Consider the following 20514-nt stretch of genomic DNA (forward strand, 5'->3'; position numbering starts at 1 on the left):
GAAGGGAATTTGCCTTCAATTGTCCAAGCGTAACGTCATGGAAAGAGTTACTTTGTTGCGGCTCGCACAGGAAGGAATAACCCCTAAGAAACAACACTGACCAGGGATGTGGGTTGATACTTTTGAGCAGGACACTGTTTGGTTTCTGATTTGACTTTATTTTCCAATTTAAAGCATCGACTGAAGATGCGCAGGAACCTGTTTACAAGGAAAACGCTGCAAGTTTCAGTCTGAGGGAATGCGGAGCAGGCTCACAATGCACCGGGATACCATTACTCATCCCTCTGTTTTTCTCCACGCCGGGACACTTTGTTTTCATCATTTTTTCACCATGGAGCGTTTTAGGATCTGTAATGGCAAACAAGGGTCCGATGAGTGAACAAAGCGAGGCTGCAGCCCTCTTTTTTAAAGGATTAAAACAACCCACGGTGCTTTTGGAGGAGCCTTTCGGTGAAACCAGTTTTGTACCTGTTGTGTTTGTGATGTAAAGAGAGGAAGAGATTCCTTTATGTTATGAGGAAGTTATTCACCTATAGAGCCTTTATAGTCTGACATTGTTGACTTTTAAGCACAAGACAAAGAGCAATAGCCTCAATGGGCTGAGGATGCTAGTGGTCAAAGTAGGTATATTTTAGACTTTTTTTGGCGGATAGAAGTAATAGTTTTACTGCTTTCTTCTCCTGTTTATTCTAAGTGTCAGATTATTCAATTTAGTCATAGGCTACTGTGCTGTTGCACACCTGATACAACAGCTGCCATGTAATTTGAGAAGAGTTTAATTATTAAAGAGAGCTAGTGTCAGATGTTTCCAAAACAGCATGCATCAACACAGTAGCATTATTATAGTCTAGACACTATGTGCATGTAGGTTTTCTTGATTTTGGACCCACTGGAGAATCAAGATGTCAAAAGCCAAAGCACTCTACACTTTTCAAAGTGAAAACAAAGAGGAGATCAGCATCCAGGAGAATGAGGAACTGGTTATCTTCGACGAGAAATCAGTGGACGGCTGGTTTCAGGGGGAGAACAGCCGAGGGGAGAAGGGTCTATTCCCAGCATCCTATGTGGAAATTGTTCGCATTCGCTCAAACTCTAACGTGACGAACAGCTCCATAAGCCCAGCAGGATCCTTAGGAAATGACTCCTCTTTTTTATCATCAACCCCAAACACCTCTTTGACTTTGCAGTCGAATATCTATGACAACGATGAGGATGATGATGATGACTGGGACGACTGGGATGACAGGTCCACGGTTGTGGATGATGGTGACCACAGGAGCCCTGGGGCCAATGGACACCTCCATCACAGCCCACTGTCCAACAATCCCAACGTGCACTACCGGGCCAAACCACACATGGAGAGACAGGACAGCATCTCCAGCTCAAGGAAAGGCAGCATGGTGGGCAGGAACTTGAACAGGTTTTCCAGCTTTGTCCGCTCAGGGGTGGAAGCATTTGTGTTGGGGGATGTACCCATGATGGCAAAAATAGCTGAGTCATACACCATTGAGATGGGTCAATTGGGGCCAGTTTGGCAGGCGAGCCCACAGCCTTTCTCCTGCTCTGTTGAAGACCCCACAAAACAGACAAAGTTCAAGGGTATCAAGACGTACATTTCCTACCGCGTCACGCCGAGCCACATAGAGCGTCCCGTGTACAGGCGTTACAAACATTTTGACTGGCTGTACAACCGCTTACTGCACAAGTTCACTGTGATCTCCGTGCCTCACCTGCCTGAGAAGCAGGCCACTGGGCGATTTGAGGAAGACTTTATCGAGAAGCGCAAGAGACGACTGATACTGTGGATGAACCACATGACCAGTCACCCAGTCCTCTCCCAGTATGAAGGCTTTGAGCACTTTCTGATGTGTGTTGATGACAAGCAGTGGAAACTGGGCAAAAGGCGGGCGGAAAAGGACGAGATGGTTGGTGCCCATTTCATGCTGACCCTTCAGATCCCGAACGAGCACCAGGACCTTCAGGACGTAGAGGAGCGGGTCGACACCTTCAAGGCCTTTGCTAAGAAAATGGATGACAGCGTGATGCAGCTCACACATGTTGCCTCGGAGCTGGTTCGTAAACACCTGGGCGGGTTCAGGAAGGAGTTCCAGCGGCTGGGAAATTCTTTCCAATCGATTAGCCATGCTTTCACGCTGGACCCTCCCCACAGCTCTGAGTCCCTCAACAAAGCCATCTCCCATACGGGCCGCACCTACGAGAACATTGGAGAGCTGTTCGCAGAGCAACCTAAGAATGACCTCTTCCTTATGCTGGACAAGCTGTCCCTCTACCAAGGCCTGCTCGCCAACTTCCCGGACATTATTCATCTACAGAAAGGTAAAATCATATATGACAAGTTTCAATTTCTCTGATGTCCTTATGGATGCAAAAAGGGAAATCAGAAATATAACTCCTAAAAAATGTTAATGGTGATTACTTCCATAACCCAGATGTTTGGATGAGTCCTCAGCCTCCCATCTGATTTTATTTCCTGCAGCTTTATTCATGTGTTTGCTGCCCAAAGACAGTTCCTCTTTCAACACTACAAATTGTATTTTTTCCAGCCATCAGGCCACATAATTACACAATTTCATGGCACAGCAATTAGCATTTATCAGAAGGGCTACGCTGATTATCATGAACCTAAACTCTCAGACACAAGCACCAATTATAACTCTATAACAGGTTCTGAAGCACTCCTCAATTGAGACAAGTAGCAACTACAAGTGTGGCAAAAGCTTTAGTAATATATCAGTATAAGTGTCTGCCAATAGTCACAATGATCTTTTGGCCAGTGATCACATTTAGCTCTCAAACCGTCCTATATATTTTGTTACGGTTGACAGGTTAGGTCATGTTTTGCCTCCAGCATCTCCCCCTCCTCACAGACAAACACATGCAGACAAATGACATTTCAACCCAGATGGACATATTGTTGGATGTGTGTTACAGTCAGTCTGGGATGAATGTGAGGTGAGAGTGTTCGCCTGTAGCATTGGAGGTCAACTGCTCCACCTCATTGACCCCAACCCAACCAGACCGAAACACACACACGAACAAATGATCTCCGCTAGACAAATGCTTTCATAGCAATGACTGACTTAAACAACCAGGGCAAAATATTAGAAAAAAAAAGAGTACATTTTACTTTTTATTTTCCGAATCTCTTGATATTCTGTTTAAAATTGAGTGTGTTTGTTTTGGAAACTCAACTTAGACTCCTCTTGGCTCTGTTTAAAAATTGATGCGATAAATGGGCAAGAGGTTTCTTGTGGTGTTATTTTACACTCGATTGTCATGATGTGACACTGACACACTCACAGGGAGTGGCTCATGGATATGTGATGTTTCATTAGGTCATTTTAACTCATGTGACTTTACTTTTCAAGAAGTGGTTCAGCTTGTTTCCAGATGTCAGCACTCACAACTGTGTGTAAGCATAAATGCCCACAGTGACAAGTGAAGCCCTAAGCAGAAATGGCCACACCATCACTGAATCAATGGCTTGTTTGACTGTCATTAATTGGCCTAACGGTGGTTAGTCAGTAACCCGTAAACCATAAAGCTTCCTGTAATGGTAACGAACCAGATTTGAATACTCTGTGTTCGTGACAGCAGATTTTCATAAACCTAATGGTAAAATATTTGTTCTGCTCGGATCTGCACTTCAACTCAGGCCTCTCCTCTCGTGACCCTGTTAGACGTGGTTCGAGGCAGCGAGAGCTTTGACGTATCAGCGCTCTGTGTCAGCAATCAAACAAATAACCGTATCAGCTGTTGCCGTTAGTTACAGAGGAAGAAAAAGGGCTGCTGCCAGGAGTAGTTGTGCTACAGTAAATATTATTATCCTACTTCAAACAGCTGGCAATCATGAGCACAGAGGTCATCGGTGATACAATTCAGATTAGTTACATTTAGCCACTCCACCCACAGATACATGAGAAAAACAAAGCCATCTGAATCATATTAAAGGGTCAATCCACCCAATTCTCAATCTTGATAATGATATAATTCAACCCTAGTGGTGCAGATAGTTTCAGTTTCATGTGGCAAAGTCTTTAGAGGTCTGGCTCAAAAAGGAATATTTGAAATACTATAACACTCAGGACATTTTATTCACACTTATTTTGTTGGGATGACAAAGGTGGATATCCCTTATATCCATAATCTGCTTGTCTACATTATACACCCAGGGCCAGGAAGAGAAATCTGTCCCCCTGTAATTTTGGCAAAATGATAATTTTTGGTCTTGGAAAGAGTATTTCTTTTTTCAATGTTCAAACACTGTACTCGAGGAAGTTGTGTAGCAGTGTGTTTTTGAAGGCAGGGACCTTTCCACTCTTCTGGGTCTTCCTCCATTGATGCGAATTGTTCTGCTGAACCACACACAGCTGTGGCAACACTCAGAACTGAGGTCAAGCTTTTCCGGTGATCTCCTCCTCCTCCTCAGGTCCTCATTGCTTCTTTTTTTACCTCCCTGATTCCTATAATGGCTGTTTCTAACTGTGGTCCTGTTGAGCATGTGATCTACAGGAATGTTAACTCTCTAGGAGATGTGGTGTGGGGCAGGGACTGCATGTGGCCTTGATAAAAAGGAGGATCCAGGGAGGAGAAGATTTAGGGGACTGGCGTTGAAATGTCAAGGTGTGCTGCAAACATCTCTTTCTCCAAGTTTCTCAGTTCTGTCCTGACTTACTTCTCTATTGGTCTCTGCTTTTGCTCCAACTACAAGTCATTCTGTCACTGTTTTGTTATCCTCTTCATGTCTGTTTTCTTTTCTTCCTCAAAAGACAACCAAGTCAGAGTTATCTCTCTGGGCAGCTGCCCTGGTTTCAATAATGAAGAAAGTAAATCTAGTCTGGTCGAGAGGCGTGGACTCCTTACAGTGCTCGGCTGCACTTTGAAACCAGGCCAAAATAAATCCCAAAGACCTTGATCTCATTCGAACACAAGTGAACATCTTGATCTATAGGATTAAATACATTCCATTGTTATAGAACAGCAGGACCCTGAGGCTTCATTGTGGGGCAGATGTGAGCAGGGGTACAATTATTATTTGTAGTAATCCTCTGAGATGTATTACACTGTCTCTTTTGAATTATTGAACATAACCAACTAATCTATGCTTGTCTTCATAGACTTTATGTACATGGATGTAGTCAGTGTCTCGTCACCCATTGGTTTGTGGACTACAGTTTTGAAGCTTTGGTAGTTTGACTGTTTTCATCTTGGTTTTTTGGACCCAGAATAGTCACAATAGAGGAGCAACGTACAACCAAATAATCAACAGTAATTTTTAGGTAACAAAATTGTGCAAATGTACCTTCATGATCATACAGCATGCATTGATGGGCTCTTCCACAGTGGCAACATCTCCAAAGCATACCTTGCTTTAGGGGTCAGGGATCTTTTGCTAAAGTAATAAATGAAGTAGGAAATAGGGTCATTTCCTTAGAGACTTCCATTCAATCGGACTTCTCTTTGCTATTCACTTCCTGCTGGATATTAGAGGAAATGCAAGTGTAATCCCTTCCCTATTGGCTTCACTTTTAAGACCATCAATCTGGGCTTCAATATGAAATTCTCTTCAGCTACGGTTACATTCCTAGCAATTGCAACGTGTAAGGTATTTGTGCGAGAAAATCCGATATCATGTGCTGAAGGTTTTGTTACCTGGTAACAACTGAGGTACTTATCTGAGACAAACCACCTCACGAAGCCTTTGATTAAACACAAAAGGGTTCACAATAGAGTGAAACCAACCCGCCCCACGGTGAAGTTATCAGTCCGATCTGATCACATGGGTTTGAGGATGAAATCTGAGGCGTTGGCTGTGCACTAGATCTGGATCTGCATCACCTGTGTTACCAGAATGACTATCTGAGGAAAGAAAGGCAAAGTAACAGTTAAATTCCTGTAGATAACTAAAAACGGTGATGAATAAGTTGAACTTTAAGTTGTGGGTTGGCTTGAAAACGCCACATATTACAGAAGATCCTGAAGTAAAACATCATGAGAAATAGCATGTGGGAATATGCAGCACATTTTTCCAAGTGAAATACACCAGGCTCTGTTCTCCTTTTATCTCGACACATGTACATTGTTTTTAAGTATAGAGAGCGTGGTGTTTGTTGGATCCAAAGTAGTGCAGCAAATTATTCAGTTTGAGAATGAGCCAGCTCCCCTGGGATGCCTCCAGCGAGCCAGACTTTAATCTGGACAAGAGTTTAGTTGTCGTCCATATGGCAACACATTACAACACCACATGCAGGCTCTTTCAGTTTCCCCCCTTCATCTGCAACAGGGGGTTGTCTTAACTTCACTCTTTGGGATTGTGCCCGCGTTTGAATGCCTGAAAAGTCTTGAATCAATATTGTTTAGTTGTCAAAAGTGCTAACAAGAGCTCATGCCGTGTGTTAATTTTCAAACAAACATGTTACTGATTAACATTCCAGAAAACACACAAGAAAATAATGCTCTGTCAGCAGGTAGACGACCCAGGCTAGGATTTCAGGAGCGTACCATGGCCCAGTTTTTACACCTTTTCAAACATTGATTGTATGTTATGTTGTTGGCTACAGTCCCCATCGCTGTCTGTGGGGACTATGGAAAGCAAATGTTTTCTCTCTCCTGTTTGCTAACTCATAAATCTTGACAAAGGCAAGGCCCTCGTCTTCACACAAACTGTCTATCCACATGCTTCTGCATTCCTGCCCGTGTTGGCCCAGTGCACTGCTGTTTCACACTGAAGGAGATTACAGATGTCTCCAAGAACTCACTTTACCACCGCCGCCTCACTCTTCTCACATTTTGTGGTTAAGTGTCATAAGACTGAAAAAGACTTGAAGTAAGAGAGCTTATATAGTGAAAGAATAGGGCTATAGCTGTTCCACATAAACATATTGTTTAACTATCCTGTTCTCTACATTACAATTGCAATTGGATAAAACATTTGAACCTTTCAGGATACATTTATAATAAAGCACCACCAATATCCGAAACCTCAATTATAACAGAGTTGAACACTGAGTCAACAAAAACTATGCTTCACAAAGGAGTGTAAATAAAAGCTTTCTATTGTTGCTAACTTCTGTAGCTTCCAGTAACTATTAAGGCCATGATCAGTCAAACAATAGCCCCTTGGTTTAAAAAAAAATACAGCCATTCATTTCAATGGGACCACTGTTTGGCATACGCAGTTGCCATGTCGACCTCTGTCCAACTTTTGCCTTAAAACAATGCAATGACATTGAATTAGGGACAGAATTAGCATGCAAGTGCAGGGCATGGCAATATATTGATATGCTATTGATGTCTTGTAATGATACTAGATATTGTTTTAGATTGTGTGTATGGAATAAATGTATTTCCTGGTTTTAAAATCTGTCTTACAGAATGAAACTGTGGGTAATTGAAAAACCTGAAGAGTCCTGTAGATGTGAATGTGTCTGTCTGTACGTTTCAGCCTTTTGATTGACTGGCAACCTGTCAAGATTTTACCCAGTATCTTGCTCAATGCATGCTGGGAAGGGCTTGAGTCTCCATCAACCCTTAAAGGGACAGTTCACCCCAAAAATCTAAGATGCATATTTTCTTTTACCTGTATTTATCAATCTTGATTTAGGGGAATCAGCCCCAGTGTTGTCTGTCCTCTCTCAACAATAATGGAAGTAGAAAAAAGGAACCCAGATGGTGCTCAGCTTTTGGTGCTCATAGGGCCAGAACATTTTCCCCAGATTCCATGACCTGATTGTTCAAGATAATTCCCAGACGTTGTGTTCAGCATCTTAATTGAGAAACAGCACGAAAGGGTTAGGGTTGTAAAATGTGTGTCTTTGATTTTGGGTGAACTGTCTCTTTAACAGTAAAAATGGTTTTGGACATCGAGTGCTTGCATTGTTGTGAATAAATGGAAAATAGAGGTAATGTAAGGCATCTGTTTATGCTATGATTTTTTCATTCTTTGGCATCTCATACACTAGTTAGGTCATACTTTCATTGTGTTTCTGTCCTTTGAGCTTCAGTGCAGCAAAACTAACCAAAAACTAAAACTTCATATTCTTGAAGTGTTCAGCTAAAGGGAGCATTTACCCCCAAAAATGTCCTTATCTGTTACCTCCACTGACAGAAACAATGCTTTAAAAGGGGCCCTATTATGCTTTTGGGTTTTTTTTCCCTTCCTGTAGTGTGTTGTGTGCATCTAAATCTGCCTGAAATGCATCAATTGGACTATTTTGTTTACTTCTGCAACATAGTGACATCACTACGTAGCCCTAATGCTTCTATTGGCTAGCGCTCCAACACATTGTATGCGATAGGCTAAGGGGCGGGACATATCTAAGCGGTTGAACAATCACAACAGAGCAGGCCAACTAACCAATCAGAGCAAACTGGGCTCTGGTTTCAGACAGAGGGGGAAAAGAGGAGCTGCAGCACAGGCAGTATGAGAAAAATAAAGAGCTTTTTGAACAGTAAAGCATGGGGAGATGTTACAGTAGAGCTACTAAATACATATGTACCTGAAAATGGGCAGAATAGGGCCCCTTTAACTGTCACAGAGATTTGCCTGCCTCTGAGCTGTTGTCATGGTAGCGCTGACATGGTAACAATGCCTGTGGTTCACATGGAAACGCCATCCCTTAGGAGAACAGCGGTGTCAACTATTGCATTCTCTGGTCTTTGCTTGTGTTACAAAAAAAACCATCATAAAATATTGGACGATGGAAATCTTGTGTCATCAGACCAAGTAATTAATTTCATATGGTATGTCTTTAGAGGCTGGATATCGTGAGGCTGGAATTAAGGAATTGCTTTTGAACCTCCAACTTACATTATGATCAGCCAATTGCCTTTTATCACAGGGATAACGTTGTCCCTCGCAAGTAATTGCAACACTACTCAGTGAACAATAGCTCAATGGCTGACTCAAAGTAATAAAAGAAAGACATCTGTTCTCTGACAAAGGTGCTGAATAAATTAAATGCATGTCACACTCAGAAAAAGGAACAGAAAGCCTTAAGACCCACAGGGATTTAAGGATTGCATTGCTCTTGTCTCACAAAGATTAGAGTAAAAGTGATACTGAGGAGTAATGATGTCACTGGTTGACACATTTGTTTTTCTTGATGTGCGAACTTTGTGTGCCAGATTTAGTTTGAAAAGCCAGAAAAGCTCATCATTTTTGTTCCCTGATCGCAGCTTAAAATCCCATGAATTTCCATATCTAGTCCAACTGTTGATGTCACTGTGACAGCATACAAATGTAGGAAATCTGAGCTGAAAAGGAATTAAATGAATCCCTTTGCTGAGGAATCGTATATAATAAAGAGGACTATTAACAAACAGTGATAAATTATATTACCCTTCAACATCAGGGATGAGCATTTCCCTCTTTATAATCAAATGCATCTTGATAGGAAGATGTCTGACATGAGCCTAGATTTCAAAGAGCATCTGTGTGGAAGTGTAGTATACTACAGTGTTTTAGAGTGCAATAAGTACGGAACATCTGTTGCTTTGCATGGATTCAATTAGGAGCTATTGGGAGCTTAATGTATCAGTTATGTAAGCACAGTTGCAGTTACGGTAAAAAAAACTAGTTGATGTCCACAAAGTCATATCAAGCGTGTCGAGTAAGATGCCTCATCACAGATCAAGCATTTCTGGCAAGTCATTCCCCGAAGCAGGCCATAGAGGTTGTTTGTGTTTTCAATCCTCATCCCTTGAAGTAATACAAATCAAACAATCGGAAATATTTGTTTCAGTGTTCCATAGCAAATTAGTCCCAAAGATAAATTGACAAAGGATACTTGAGATGGCTTAAAGCGGTTGGAAGCACATTCCAGCTCGGGACATAAACTGCAGCTCTGTTTTTATCTGTGTATCTGATTTGCTGGTATAAACACCATAACTGTAAGCTTACTCAGCAGTGGGGTTTACTCATGTTTGTGTATCCATGAGGCTTTTAAGGCCCACATTAAACGCTGGCAGTACTTTTGACCCTGTCATGCATTCTTACAGCTGTGTATCAGTTTTGCTCCCTCTCTTCTCTTCTAAAACCACCCTCTTCTGTTTTCAGATATTCAGCACTTCTGCACATCTTTTATCCTGTCTTTTTGACTTCCCTACCTTCTCTCCTTAAATTCTTTTGTATATTTAAAGTCAGTATTTACTTTGTTGTGCCTTTTCCTGGAAACAGCACCAGTGATTTCCCCCAGGAGACAGTTCCGACCACATTATTTGTGTTAGCTAGCTAGCTATCCAAGTTATGCCTCCCCCCCCGCACTTCCTTTACTTATTCAATTGCATTTTGTACAACCACAAATAGTAAACAGCTACTTGTTTTATCGCTGAATAACCTATTAATGAAACAACTGTTGTACAACTATAAGAGGAAAAGACGCAAAGTGAAAACAAAACAGGAATAGCCTAAGTCTAAGGAGCTACTGTTTTAGCGTTAGCATGTTTTCACTCAGTAGCTTACAAGCTAACCAAACAAGTTATTTGTCGGCAAGCTTTTAGCACCTTTTTTTTTTAACATACTTTCACATATAACTTGCACATTTCTGGTGTAACCTTAGCTAAGAGGACATTAGGACGCAGCAACATTTCAGTAAGGAGCCTTTTGTTGGGGTTTTCATTGACTTTTTGTGAGGATAAAGGGAGAACAAACGCCTTATCAGTCCTCAGTGGTGCTTGACTCAGACGTCAGCAGCCCCTCCACACACACTCACAATCTCACCCACACTCACAGCCCTTTACTAATGGTTGGTGTTTTGTGGTGACAAGCTTCATTTGTCCTCTGTTGAAAAATGTTTCTGTTTACCCGACTGTGCATTGTGAATGACATCCACTAATCTTCCTCAGTCACGTCAGGTCTTCCTGTGTTTGAAATCTTTGTACCAAAATCACAGATTTGTTTATTTGACAGTACAGAGAGCAGTATTTGGAAATGAAAACAAGGGTTTTAGTAAGCATTGTTTTCATAATTGAGATTGTTTCCAACTTAACCTTAGGAAGGTAACCTTGAAGGAGCGTATCTTCATTTTTAAAATTCTATTTTTCTAATGTCTGAGTTTTTTTTGTCCAGCTTTGTAAAAAGAGTCATTGGTGGTACCTTTCACATAAACACAAATGTGATTTGGCCTTACTTTGGGTTACTAAGTTAACAGGTAAGATAGTTAATATCTTCCCTATTTCAGCCCATTTCAATGCTCGGCCTTGCAGGATATTCTCCTTGACAATGCACTATAAAAAATGAGAGGACACTCACCATTATGCATTTAAAAATGGCTGCTACCAAGGTCCATCATGTGACGCTGGTCATATGGTTTCGGGTCAAACCATTTTTTTGTTGCAGGGGGATATTCTTTTCCTTTTCTGACAAAAAATAGGAACACCCTGACAATACTGATAAACATTTTTTGGATGGCAAACATTCCCCTTAACTGGTAAAATGTGAACATTTTGAAGCAAAAAAGTAAAGTAAAGTAAATCACTAATGGACATGAAATGGACCACCAAGGGCAATAAAGGCCACTATCTTGACATGACTTTATTATTATTATTAATTTACTTGCAATTATCTCTCTCGTCAAACAGTTTATTCTATCACACCACATATCAGCCTATGTTGTTTTTTTCCTGACTGGTTACAAACAAATTAAAGGGGAATGCTAATTTATACTAACAACCCTCAACTTAAGCGGCTCCTCTCCAGTTTAATGACGACTTTATTTTTAAGCAGGAAGAATGATTTAAATAGATGTGACTGGAAACCAGGGTCCCCGATGAGAACGAGTTAAGATTAGACACGCTTAAAAAACTTGAAACTGCTCTCCGCAAATGTTTGGATTTTAGAACAATCTGCAGTCTGTGGAGAAGAGTAATACTGAAGAGAAGCTCAGCCACAGGGAATTGGGTCATTTCCACACACATTCACACATAAAAGAACACAAGCAACATACATAAACAAATATCTTAAAGAGGGACTTCCATTCTAAGTTTAATGTTTGTGTCAGAAGATAGATGAAGAAGTGCTGAACTTCCTGAATTCATCCTACAGTGACCTCGGGCTGTGGGAATGGGGAATCTAGCAGATGTCTGAGTTCAATCCCCCAGAGAGTTGTGGCTGTAATTAATCTCCACTGTCCTCATTCTTCTTCTTGTATACACATACTGTATGACTTAATAAACTAGACAGTGTATCTGCAGGTCTTATGAAGGTTAGTTTTCCTAGTATTATAGGCATATGCAGTTATATAACAGACCTGTAGCTAACACAGTCAGCTCAATAGAAAGCCAATTATGGAATGAAGGGCTAGTGTTGATTTTGGTTAAAACTTTATTTTTCAATTGCTCAATCTTAAATTGATTTTTACTGCCACTTTTGCAAGTCCAGTTTGCATTTATTGAATTCATTATATCATCAGGATATTGCTGGTAAGTAGTAAAAGAAAGTATATAATAATAAATAGGTCTAGGCCTTTTTATCCCCTCTGGTTTCATGATAATTTGGAAAGTATGATCATAGAATTAACTATTCACTCTTGGGGTTTCAAAAAGTCCTACATTTAACTTGGTGAATCCAGCAGAAACTATGCTAAAAAGCCTTATTTATGTTGTTTCAGCTCACACTGTTGTCCTTTTCTTTTCTTTCCTCTCCTCTCAGTCATTGTTAACCCCCCACTGAGTATGCATATCTTCCCGGCACAGACCCATGAAGCTGTCACATGTGAAATAGTTCAATCCTCTCTTTGGACACCACAGCCATAAAGCATGCGGTCGCCAGTCTGGTTGGGCAAGATAAACAAATCTGGTGACTTTCTAGACCACTGGCCATGTATCAACTCTTTCAGAAGAGGAAGACTAGTCGATAGTGGGAGAGAAGGATTGGATTTTAGAAAAGAAGGAAACTTAAACAGCTTTAGTTTTATTCCATCAGTTTTTCTTTTCGTTGCTTTTGTTTTTGGTCTTTAATTGTATTAATTGTATCAAGTTACAGTGCAGATTTAGCTGCAAGGAAGCATTAGCTGATCCACACATGTTGAAATATTTGGGTGTAAGAATAGAAACAGCCTTGTTTTTAAATCCAACCATATTTTTTGTGACTTATGTTATGTAACTTAGTTTTGCAAGAATTTAAAGAGCAGATTTAGCTGCGAGGAAGAGCGCATCTTCGTTATGAGATTTTGCATTAGCTGATCCAAAAATCTACCCCCCATTATTTCCCGCTGCACACACAACCAAGAGCTCCTTTCCTTTATGTCCCACAGACATGGTCTCTGGTGATGCACATTCTCCTCTCATGTGGAAAACAGAATTCATGAATGTAGGTCAACGCCACTGACTGCACTCCATACGCCTCCTTGCTGGAATGGACTGAAAGTGCTGTTCATGCTTTCCCAGACTTCTGCCAAGAATTCCATGCAAAACCCAGGGCGGCATGAACTGACATATAGAGTTAATGCATAAAACGTGCGGCGGCTACATTAAAGACCAAACAACTAGTTGAGCAAAATAGTTCTGCTAGCTATCTTATCTACAGGACTAAAGTCAGTATTCTTCCTGGTATGGAGATAAGCTTGTATGACACTCACTAATCTGGTGGGAAATGCAGCATGCCAAGACATGCCATTAGGCTGTTATTTTCTTTACTTGGAAATGTACGTCTTGTCCAGTCTGTGTGAATGTGGTTACAACTTTTCTTTGCTTCATACTGAAACTAAAGGTCTAAGTATGCAATGAAACAAAAAGTAATTGTGTGGTGTGTTCCCGGCTGTACCTATAAAGTGTGCAGTTTCACTGGAGTATAGGGGAAAAGTTACAGTGTCGATCTTTACTGCTGACTTCCTTGACGGAGATATCGGTATAGATTACAGTGTTTTTTCCTTCCGTATAGCACATCGTAAAGTAAATTGGATCCACCCAAAGCCAGAAGAGCAATACAGATCTAAGACGGTTTTTAACTACACTTATCTTTTATTACAAAATGTGCAATACGGTATTTATTTTTATAATTTAATCACAAGCACATTTTACAGCTTTTCACTGCCTCTATCATCGCCGCATTTTATTGGTACGAAGGAAAGTTTTGATTGTCTGAAAATAGTTTTTGTTGACTTTAAAGGCCTATTGACCCAAACACAGCCAACCCTCGGAAAAGTAGCCGAATTGCAATGTGAACATGTGCAATAGTCACATTGCAGTATTCAAAATGTGAATGATTTCTGCTGGTTACAAAAGGAGAGCATTTTCCACAATAAGCTACAAGAAAAGTCTGTGATTGACATTGCATAAAGAGGACATACCACCTATCTCAATCATTCATGATCAATTTATGAAACAACCAAAGCAAGTTTTTTTTATAACAAGTCCAAAAGCAAAACCAAAACTAACTGCATATCAAGATACCACTATGTGATTGTTGTCTGTGGTCGGAGGCAGAAATCTAAGTGATGGATATCTAAAAAATGTGGCAAGTTAAACAGAAACTGAATCACCTTTTACGGTAAATGTGATCATTTTTCTTCTGTATTGTCATTTGGATGCCCTTACACCTACTATTCAATGCAATACAAGTGTTTTGTTTAGAATAAAATATATAATAAAACCTTTTATCCTTATCCTAGGTGCCTTCGCCAAGGTGAAGGAGAGCCAGCGGATGAGTGATGAGGGGAAGATGGACCAGGACGAGGCTGACGGCATCAGGAAACGCTGCCGGACGGTTGGCTTTGCCCTGCAGGCGGAGATGAGCCACTTCCACCAGCAGCGAGAGGTGGACTTCAAACAGATGATGCAGGCCTACCTCACGGAGCAAATAGCCTTTTACCAGCGTGTTGTCCAGCAACTGGAGCGCACCCTGCGCATGTATGACTGTCTGTAAAGACACCAAACTGCTGCTCGGTTCAAGATGCCAAAAACTAGAGAAGAGAAGGAAAGGAAGATTTTGACTTTTATCAACACATTTTGAGGAGGATTGGAAGAGTCGGAAAAGCAGAGGGTTAAGCAATAATTACTGGAACGACGTACAAAGCCAGTCTTTCACTTTGACGGATATAAAGTCAAAACATTTTGAGAGCTACTGTACCTTTTATATTTCTGAGATACACATCACATAGGCAATGTTGCAGCATATTGTTTATTTTACATAATTTAAGGTGATTGTAACATTAAAATATGAATTTAGGTTACAGATTTATACCTGATCTGTATTTTATTGTGCTACAGTGTAACACCATGAAACGGGTTCTGTTTTGTCCCCTTCTCTCCAACATCATGCACTTTGGATTCTCCTGGGAGTGATTCATGTAGCTTCTAAAATGTACAATTACCAAGGAAAACTACTATAATATTCTGGTTCGTTAACCAATATCAGAAACACATTCCAGATGCTCTTCAACTGATCATTTTAGGATTTTATTGCAGTCACTGGCAATGAAAAGATAGAATTTTTGGCCAAACCAATACAATTAAAGAGGCAATGCACCCTCCTCTTGCTCAGATGTTCACTGCAATTAAATGCATATCATTTTGTCTGATATCTCCTAGTACAAGTCACAAATATCTATGTTAACTTTGCACCATGTGGAAGACTTACTGATATGATATTCAGTTTAACAATGACTTGTCACGTCCATTTTCACGCAGAGAGTGCCTTTACTTTATCTGAGGCATTCTGATGGAATATCTTTAAAATGGACCATTTGTCTGTAGTATGGCTTGTGTTTTATAGTGGGAATTATTTCGAATGACTTGCATTTAGTAAAACGTTTGCACATGTTTTTTATACAGTAGTGGGTTATACTGTGGGGTGTGTGTTTATGTGTGGGTGAGTGAGATGAACTGCTGTGCTGATCGATTCCTCTTTCCATGGTGTAAAACTATATGTTTGATGTGTAGCAGAAGGCCTAGCCAACAAGTATGAACGTTATCAGACAGCTGAGGTGGATGAACTGGTTGTGTGATGCAGACGAAAATGTTTGTATTAAATAATTTAGTTGACAGCAGACCGACAACTTCCTGAGTTGTGTAGTCACATTATATCAGAGTATCCCACAATTACTTTAAATTATTTGTCAACGAATCAGGTAACACAGTGGAGATTCAACTAGCAGGGGGTTAGCTTAGCTTATCATGAGGACTGGAAACAGGCTAACAACAAGACTGGCTGTGTCCAAAACTTGTCTCACTATTTAAAAATGTCATATTTTGTATTTATTTAATATGTACGAAACCAAAGTGTTAAACTTTAATTGGTTGTGTCATGTGTTAAACCACAGTCTGGATTCTGGTAGACAGAATGAGTCAGCTGTTTCCAGTCTTTATGCTAAGCTAAGCTAACTAGCTGCAGACTGTATTGATCCTGGAGATATCAGGCAAAGTGGTTTCAATCTTCAACACACATATTACCAAAATGTTGAGCTATTTCTCAAAGATAATATATCTTAATTAACTTCTTACAGCTACGATTATGTTGAAGTGTCACGTTTTACATTTTGTTTTTTAGATTAGGTCTCCAAATTTTCCACACAATATGAGTTATAAGTGACAGTAAGGATTCAATTTCCACAGTTTGAATACGTGTTGATTTCTTAACAACAGTTGCTCCTCTAACATTACTCATCCTGCTTAACAAGAAAGAAAAATAATCATGGCAACTTGCGGTTGACGAGACTAGTGTGTCAACATTAGAGTTTAATGTGGAGTCTGTGTTGCATTATCAGCATTACATCGAGTAGCGGAGGGATATTTTTCGTGAGCTTTACACGCTTTTCCTAGAGCAATTTCCAGTGTTTATTCTTCAGCTGTGAGACACTGATAATTCATCTTGATGGAAGAGGGTCTGATCTGTCAGTGGTGTGTTTGGGTGTGGATGAAACGTTAAAAGAAAAATGATTTTCTGACATCTCTGCCTGGTGTTCATGAGTGTCAGAATTTGAGTTTCAAGCCTTATTATGGATCTGCCACAACAAAGAAGTGCTGATCAGTGCAGGTTTCAGTAAACAAATGTCCCTGTATGTGAGAGTGTGTGCATGACTCAGATATGAGTGTCTCAGTTACTGGTACTGTTCAGTCCACATCTGCAGCCTTTAATGCTTTGCTGTCTGAAACTGGTGTTGTTTATGTCTATTTTTGAACAAACATTTCCTTTTCCTACTTCAGCATTTCTATCTATATCTGTCAGCAGTTGCACTCAATTGCAGTTTCTTTGAGACCAAAGAAGTCAGACATGTTCTGCTTCCTTTTTTACTCTGTTAGGTTAAAGTGAAATCTAATGTGCTGTCTGCTTTTGTAATTGAATCTGTTCTACTCTAAGGAAAATGTGAAGAGAGAATTTGGAAAATCTAACAAAAACACATTCCATGAAGAAACTTTCGGACAAAAAAAAGACAGATTTTGGGCGAAAGAAAGACATGCAAGGTGAAAAGGAAATGGGGTGAAAAACCATTAGGGAAGTGCTTGAAACCCCAATCAGGTTTCAGAATGAGACTTTCCTCTCATGTTCCAGAGCTGCATGATAAGTTAAATGCCAGGCATTTCACAGAGGTGGACTCTTAACACGCATGTGTGACCGGGTGAGGTGCAGGAACTTCAGTTTCAGTCTCTGGAATAACAGATGGTGTTTTTCCGTAAGTAATTTGTCACTTGATTTAAGGGAAGGGGACTGAAAAATGTTAATAAAAGCAATGAGGCTGAACGCTCCCCCTTCTGTGTGGATTTGTGCTGCTATGTTGTGAGTTGGTTTCCATGCATACATTATATCAAGACTACTGGAGTATTCTGTATTTCATATTTTATTAACAATAACCCAAATAATGCATCTCTTTAGCTAAACCAATTTACAAAGACAACATTGAGGAAAAACTGGGACACTAATCAATGCCTCTACTTCATCCAATGATTCTTTTCACTGTTTTTTTTCTTGTAGTTTTTTCCACCTATGCTCAGCATATCCGGATGTGATGACATACACACACACACACACACACACACACACACACACACACACACACACACACACACACACACACACACACACACACACACACACACACACACACACACACACACACACACACACACACACACACACACACACACACACACACAAACAGTTTGTCCTTAATATAACCAAAGCAAGGACAGCCAAGAGCTCTTACCCACATTTCTGTTTAAACACAAACGGATGCAGTCATGTTATGGCAAAATAACTGAGACACAAACAAATATGCATTTAATGTGAAGAGAGAGGATACTTAACATCAAATCAAGGTTTGTGCAGGAGTCGGCAATCTGTTAGGTCTATTATCTGTAGTAGAAAGCGTATAGAAATGTGTTACTGTGTTTTTAGCCATGGCAACAGTGAGGCTGGCATCATTTTGTCAGACTGAAATATCTCACAAACTGTTAGATGGATTGCCATAACATTTGGTGCAGACATTCATGATCCCCACTGGCAGAAGCCGACTGATGCTAAGTGATCGTCTGCCTTTTCCTGCAGTGCTACCTCGGAGGTTGAAAGATTTGGTTTTCTGGGAAATATCCAGTACTAGATGGATATTGAAATGTTTCCTTCAAATATTTAAAAGAATGTACTTTAGGTAACACTCAAGTGGGATAACAAAATTGCCGCACTCATTTATTTAATATTTTGGTCATACTTTGGGCAAGCGTCTACTCTGCAACTTGGCAGGAAAATCGCTGACATTATTCTAATAGTTAAATCATTTTGGGGGAATTTCCCAAAACACATGTTTGCATAACTTTAATATATAACTTGTTATGAAATCATAGATACCTAATTGTTCTCCTTTGTCTGATGTTCTTTCCATTTTCTTATCATACTTTATTTTGCTTTTGGGACTACTGTTCATTTTTTGAGTGAAATATATTGAGAAAAACATAGTATTTTAAATATAGTAAGACACACTTTGAAGACACATTTGAACAATTTTAAAAGTTTTAATTTTCGACACAATCGCTGTTGCTTAGCTGTATCTGAAAAAGGCCAGACAGATATTAACTTTTAGTCTAAGAAAATTTCATTGAAGGTTTCCTAATATAAGTGATGCTTTCCTGCTGGGTTAATGCTTGGAGACAGTCAGCTGATGAATGCCAAACTCGAGCCGTGTACACATTAAAGAGAAACCCCCATTAATTTTCTCCAGATGTTTTGGAAGCAAACATTTCCTTTGGACAGCTGAAATCAACAGCGCTGTTGTTAAAGTGAATTAGGTGTGTTGGCATAAATCTTAATTATATTGAGCTCCTTCTATTTTACCTTTTTGTACTTTTAAAGTGACAGTTCCTCTCTGACATGAAATTGATGCTTAAAGAGGACACAGATGCTCCACTGGGTGTCAAGTACCGTACCGAATGCACCTTCAATCTTTTCAACGGAAAAAACGAAAGAAAATAAATGTCCAGATGTTTCTATTAGAGCCCAATGCCGGCGTCTGATGGTAACGTCTCGGACTCTTTCAGGTTTTGGTATGTAACTGGAGCGGCGGGGTGATGTCACCTTTGTGATATGTGCCAGAAGTAGGAGGAGGTGTGTGTGAGTTTACTTAGAAACTGAAGACTGACAGAGGAGTGTAAATCTACATTTGAAGCATAAATCACCACACTACTTAAAGTGGTGAAAGCAGATTTAAACAGTATTTGCAGACTAATTAGGTTTGTCTGCCATACACTTCTATGATGTACACCACAGGATATTAGAGAAGCAAAAAGGCAGTAAAATGACACCTTGGAAACTGTTTCAAAAGCTAGAGGTATTGCCAAAGTAATGCTAACAGTGCATTTCTCCACACAAGTTAACTTGTCTGAGCAAAGGAAGTGGAGGAGATGAAAAACAGTCAACTCTGCCTCCTTTTAAGCTTTTCCATCAGACACAGCTGAAGCCTGAATGAGCTAACTACCTTTTTTTCCTTGAGAAGGGAACAGTTATTGAAACAACTCCAGCGTGGTGCAGAAATTCTCCCATAAAAGCTGAAAAATGTCCTGTTGCTACTGGTCTGGTCATGCTCAGGTGTCATGTTATGAGCCACTTTCACATTACTCAACACATCCTTAATTTCTCATGGTATTAACCTCTGAAATACCTCACCTGGCTCATCTAAAGGGAACGTGTGGATACTTCAATGCTGCTGCAGGGGCACATGGTAAAAGCGTTATGGCCAAAAGTGCCAGCAGATGCCTATAAAAGCTAAAAAAAAAAAAGATACTGAGAGAAGGAAAGGAGCAGTTTGATGTGTGCATATCCTTAGGAGTGCGCCTCCAGGATACCTCAGAGGACAGGATGTACCCAGAGTCCTCATTTGATTCCCTTTATGAACAATCAGCCTGCGCTCCCAAGCACAGCATGTGTTTTAGTCAGCTGCCTGTAACTGTTTGACATGAAGCACACAAAAAATGTCAAGACTCCCAAGTTTAAACCTCAAATGTTCCAGTCATTTGTAAGTTAAACTCCCTGAAATATGTGGTCTGTACATCAAGCCGTAAAAGGTGTGT

General features: G+C 40.2%; 1 protein-coding gene across 1 annotated transcript; it reads left to right on the plus strand.

Annotated features, from left to right (window-relative positions):
- The first annotated feature begins 19 nt into the window (after positions 1–19).
- On the plus strand, positions 20–17698 carry snx33 (sorting nexin 33). Its single transcript, XM_063906416.1, has 2 exons — positions 20–2337; positions 14631–17698. Exons 1-2 carry the CDS (start codon positions 903–905, stop codon positions 14882–14884), a joined length of 1689 nt encoding a protein of 562 aa, XP_063762486.1. The 5' UTR covers positions 20–902; the 3' UTR covers positions 14885–17698.
- Positions 17699–20514: the final 2816 nt, after the last annotated feature.

The sequence above is a fragment of the Eleginops maclovinus genome, chromosome 2 (genome assembly GCF_036324505.1).
Source record: "Eleginops maclovinus isolate JMC-PN-2008 ecotype Puerto Natales chromosome 2, JC_Emac_rtc_rv5, whole genome shotgun sequence".
Classification (NCBI taxonomy): Eukaryota; Metazoa; Chordata; class Actinopteri; order Perciformes; family Eleginopidae; genus Eleginops; species Eleginops maclovinus.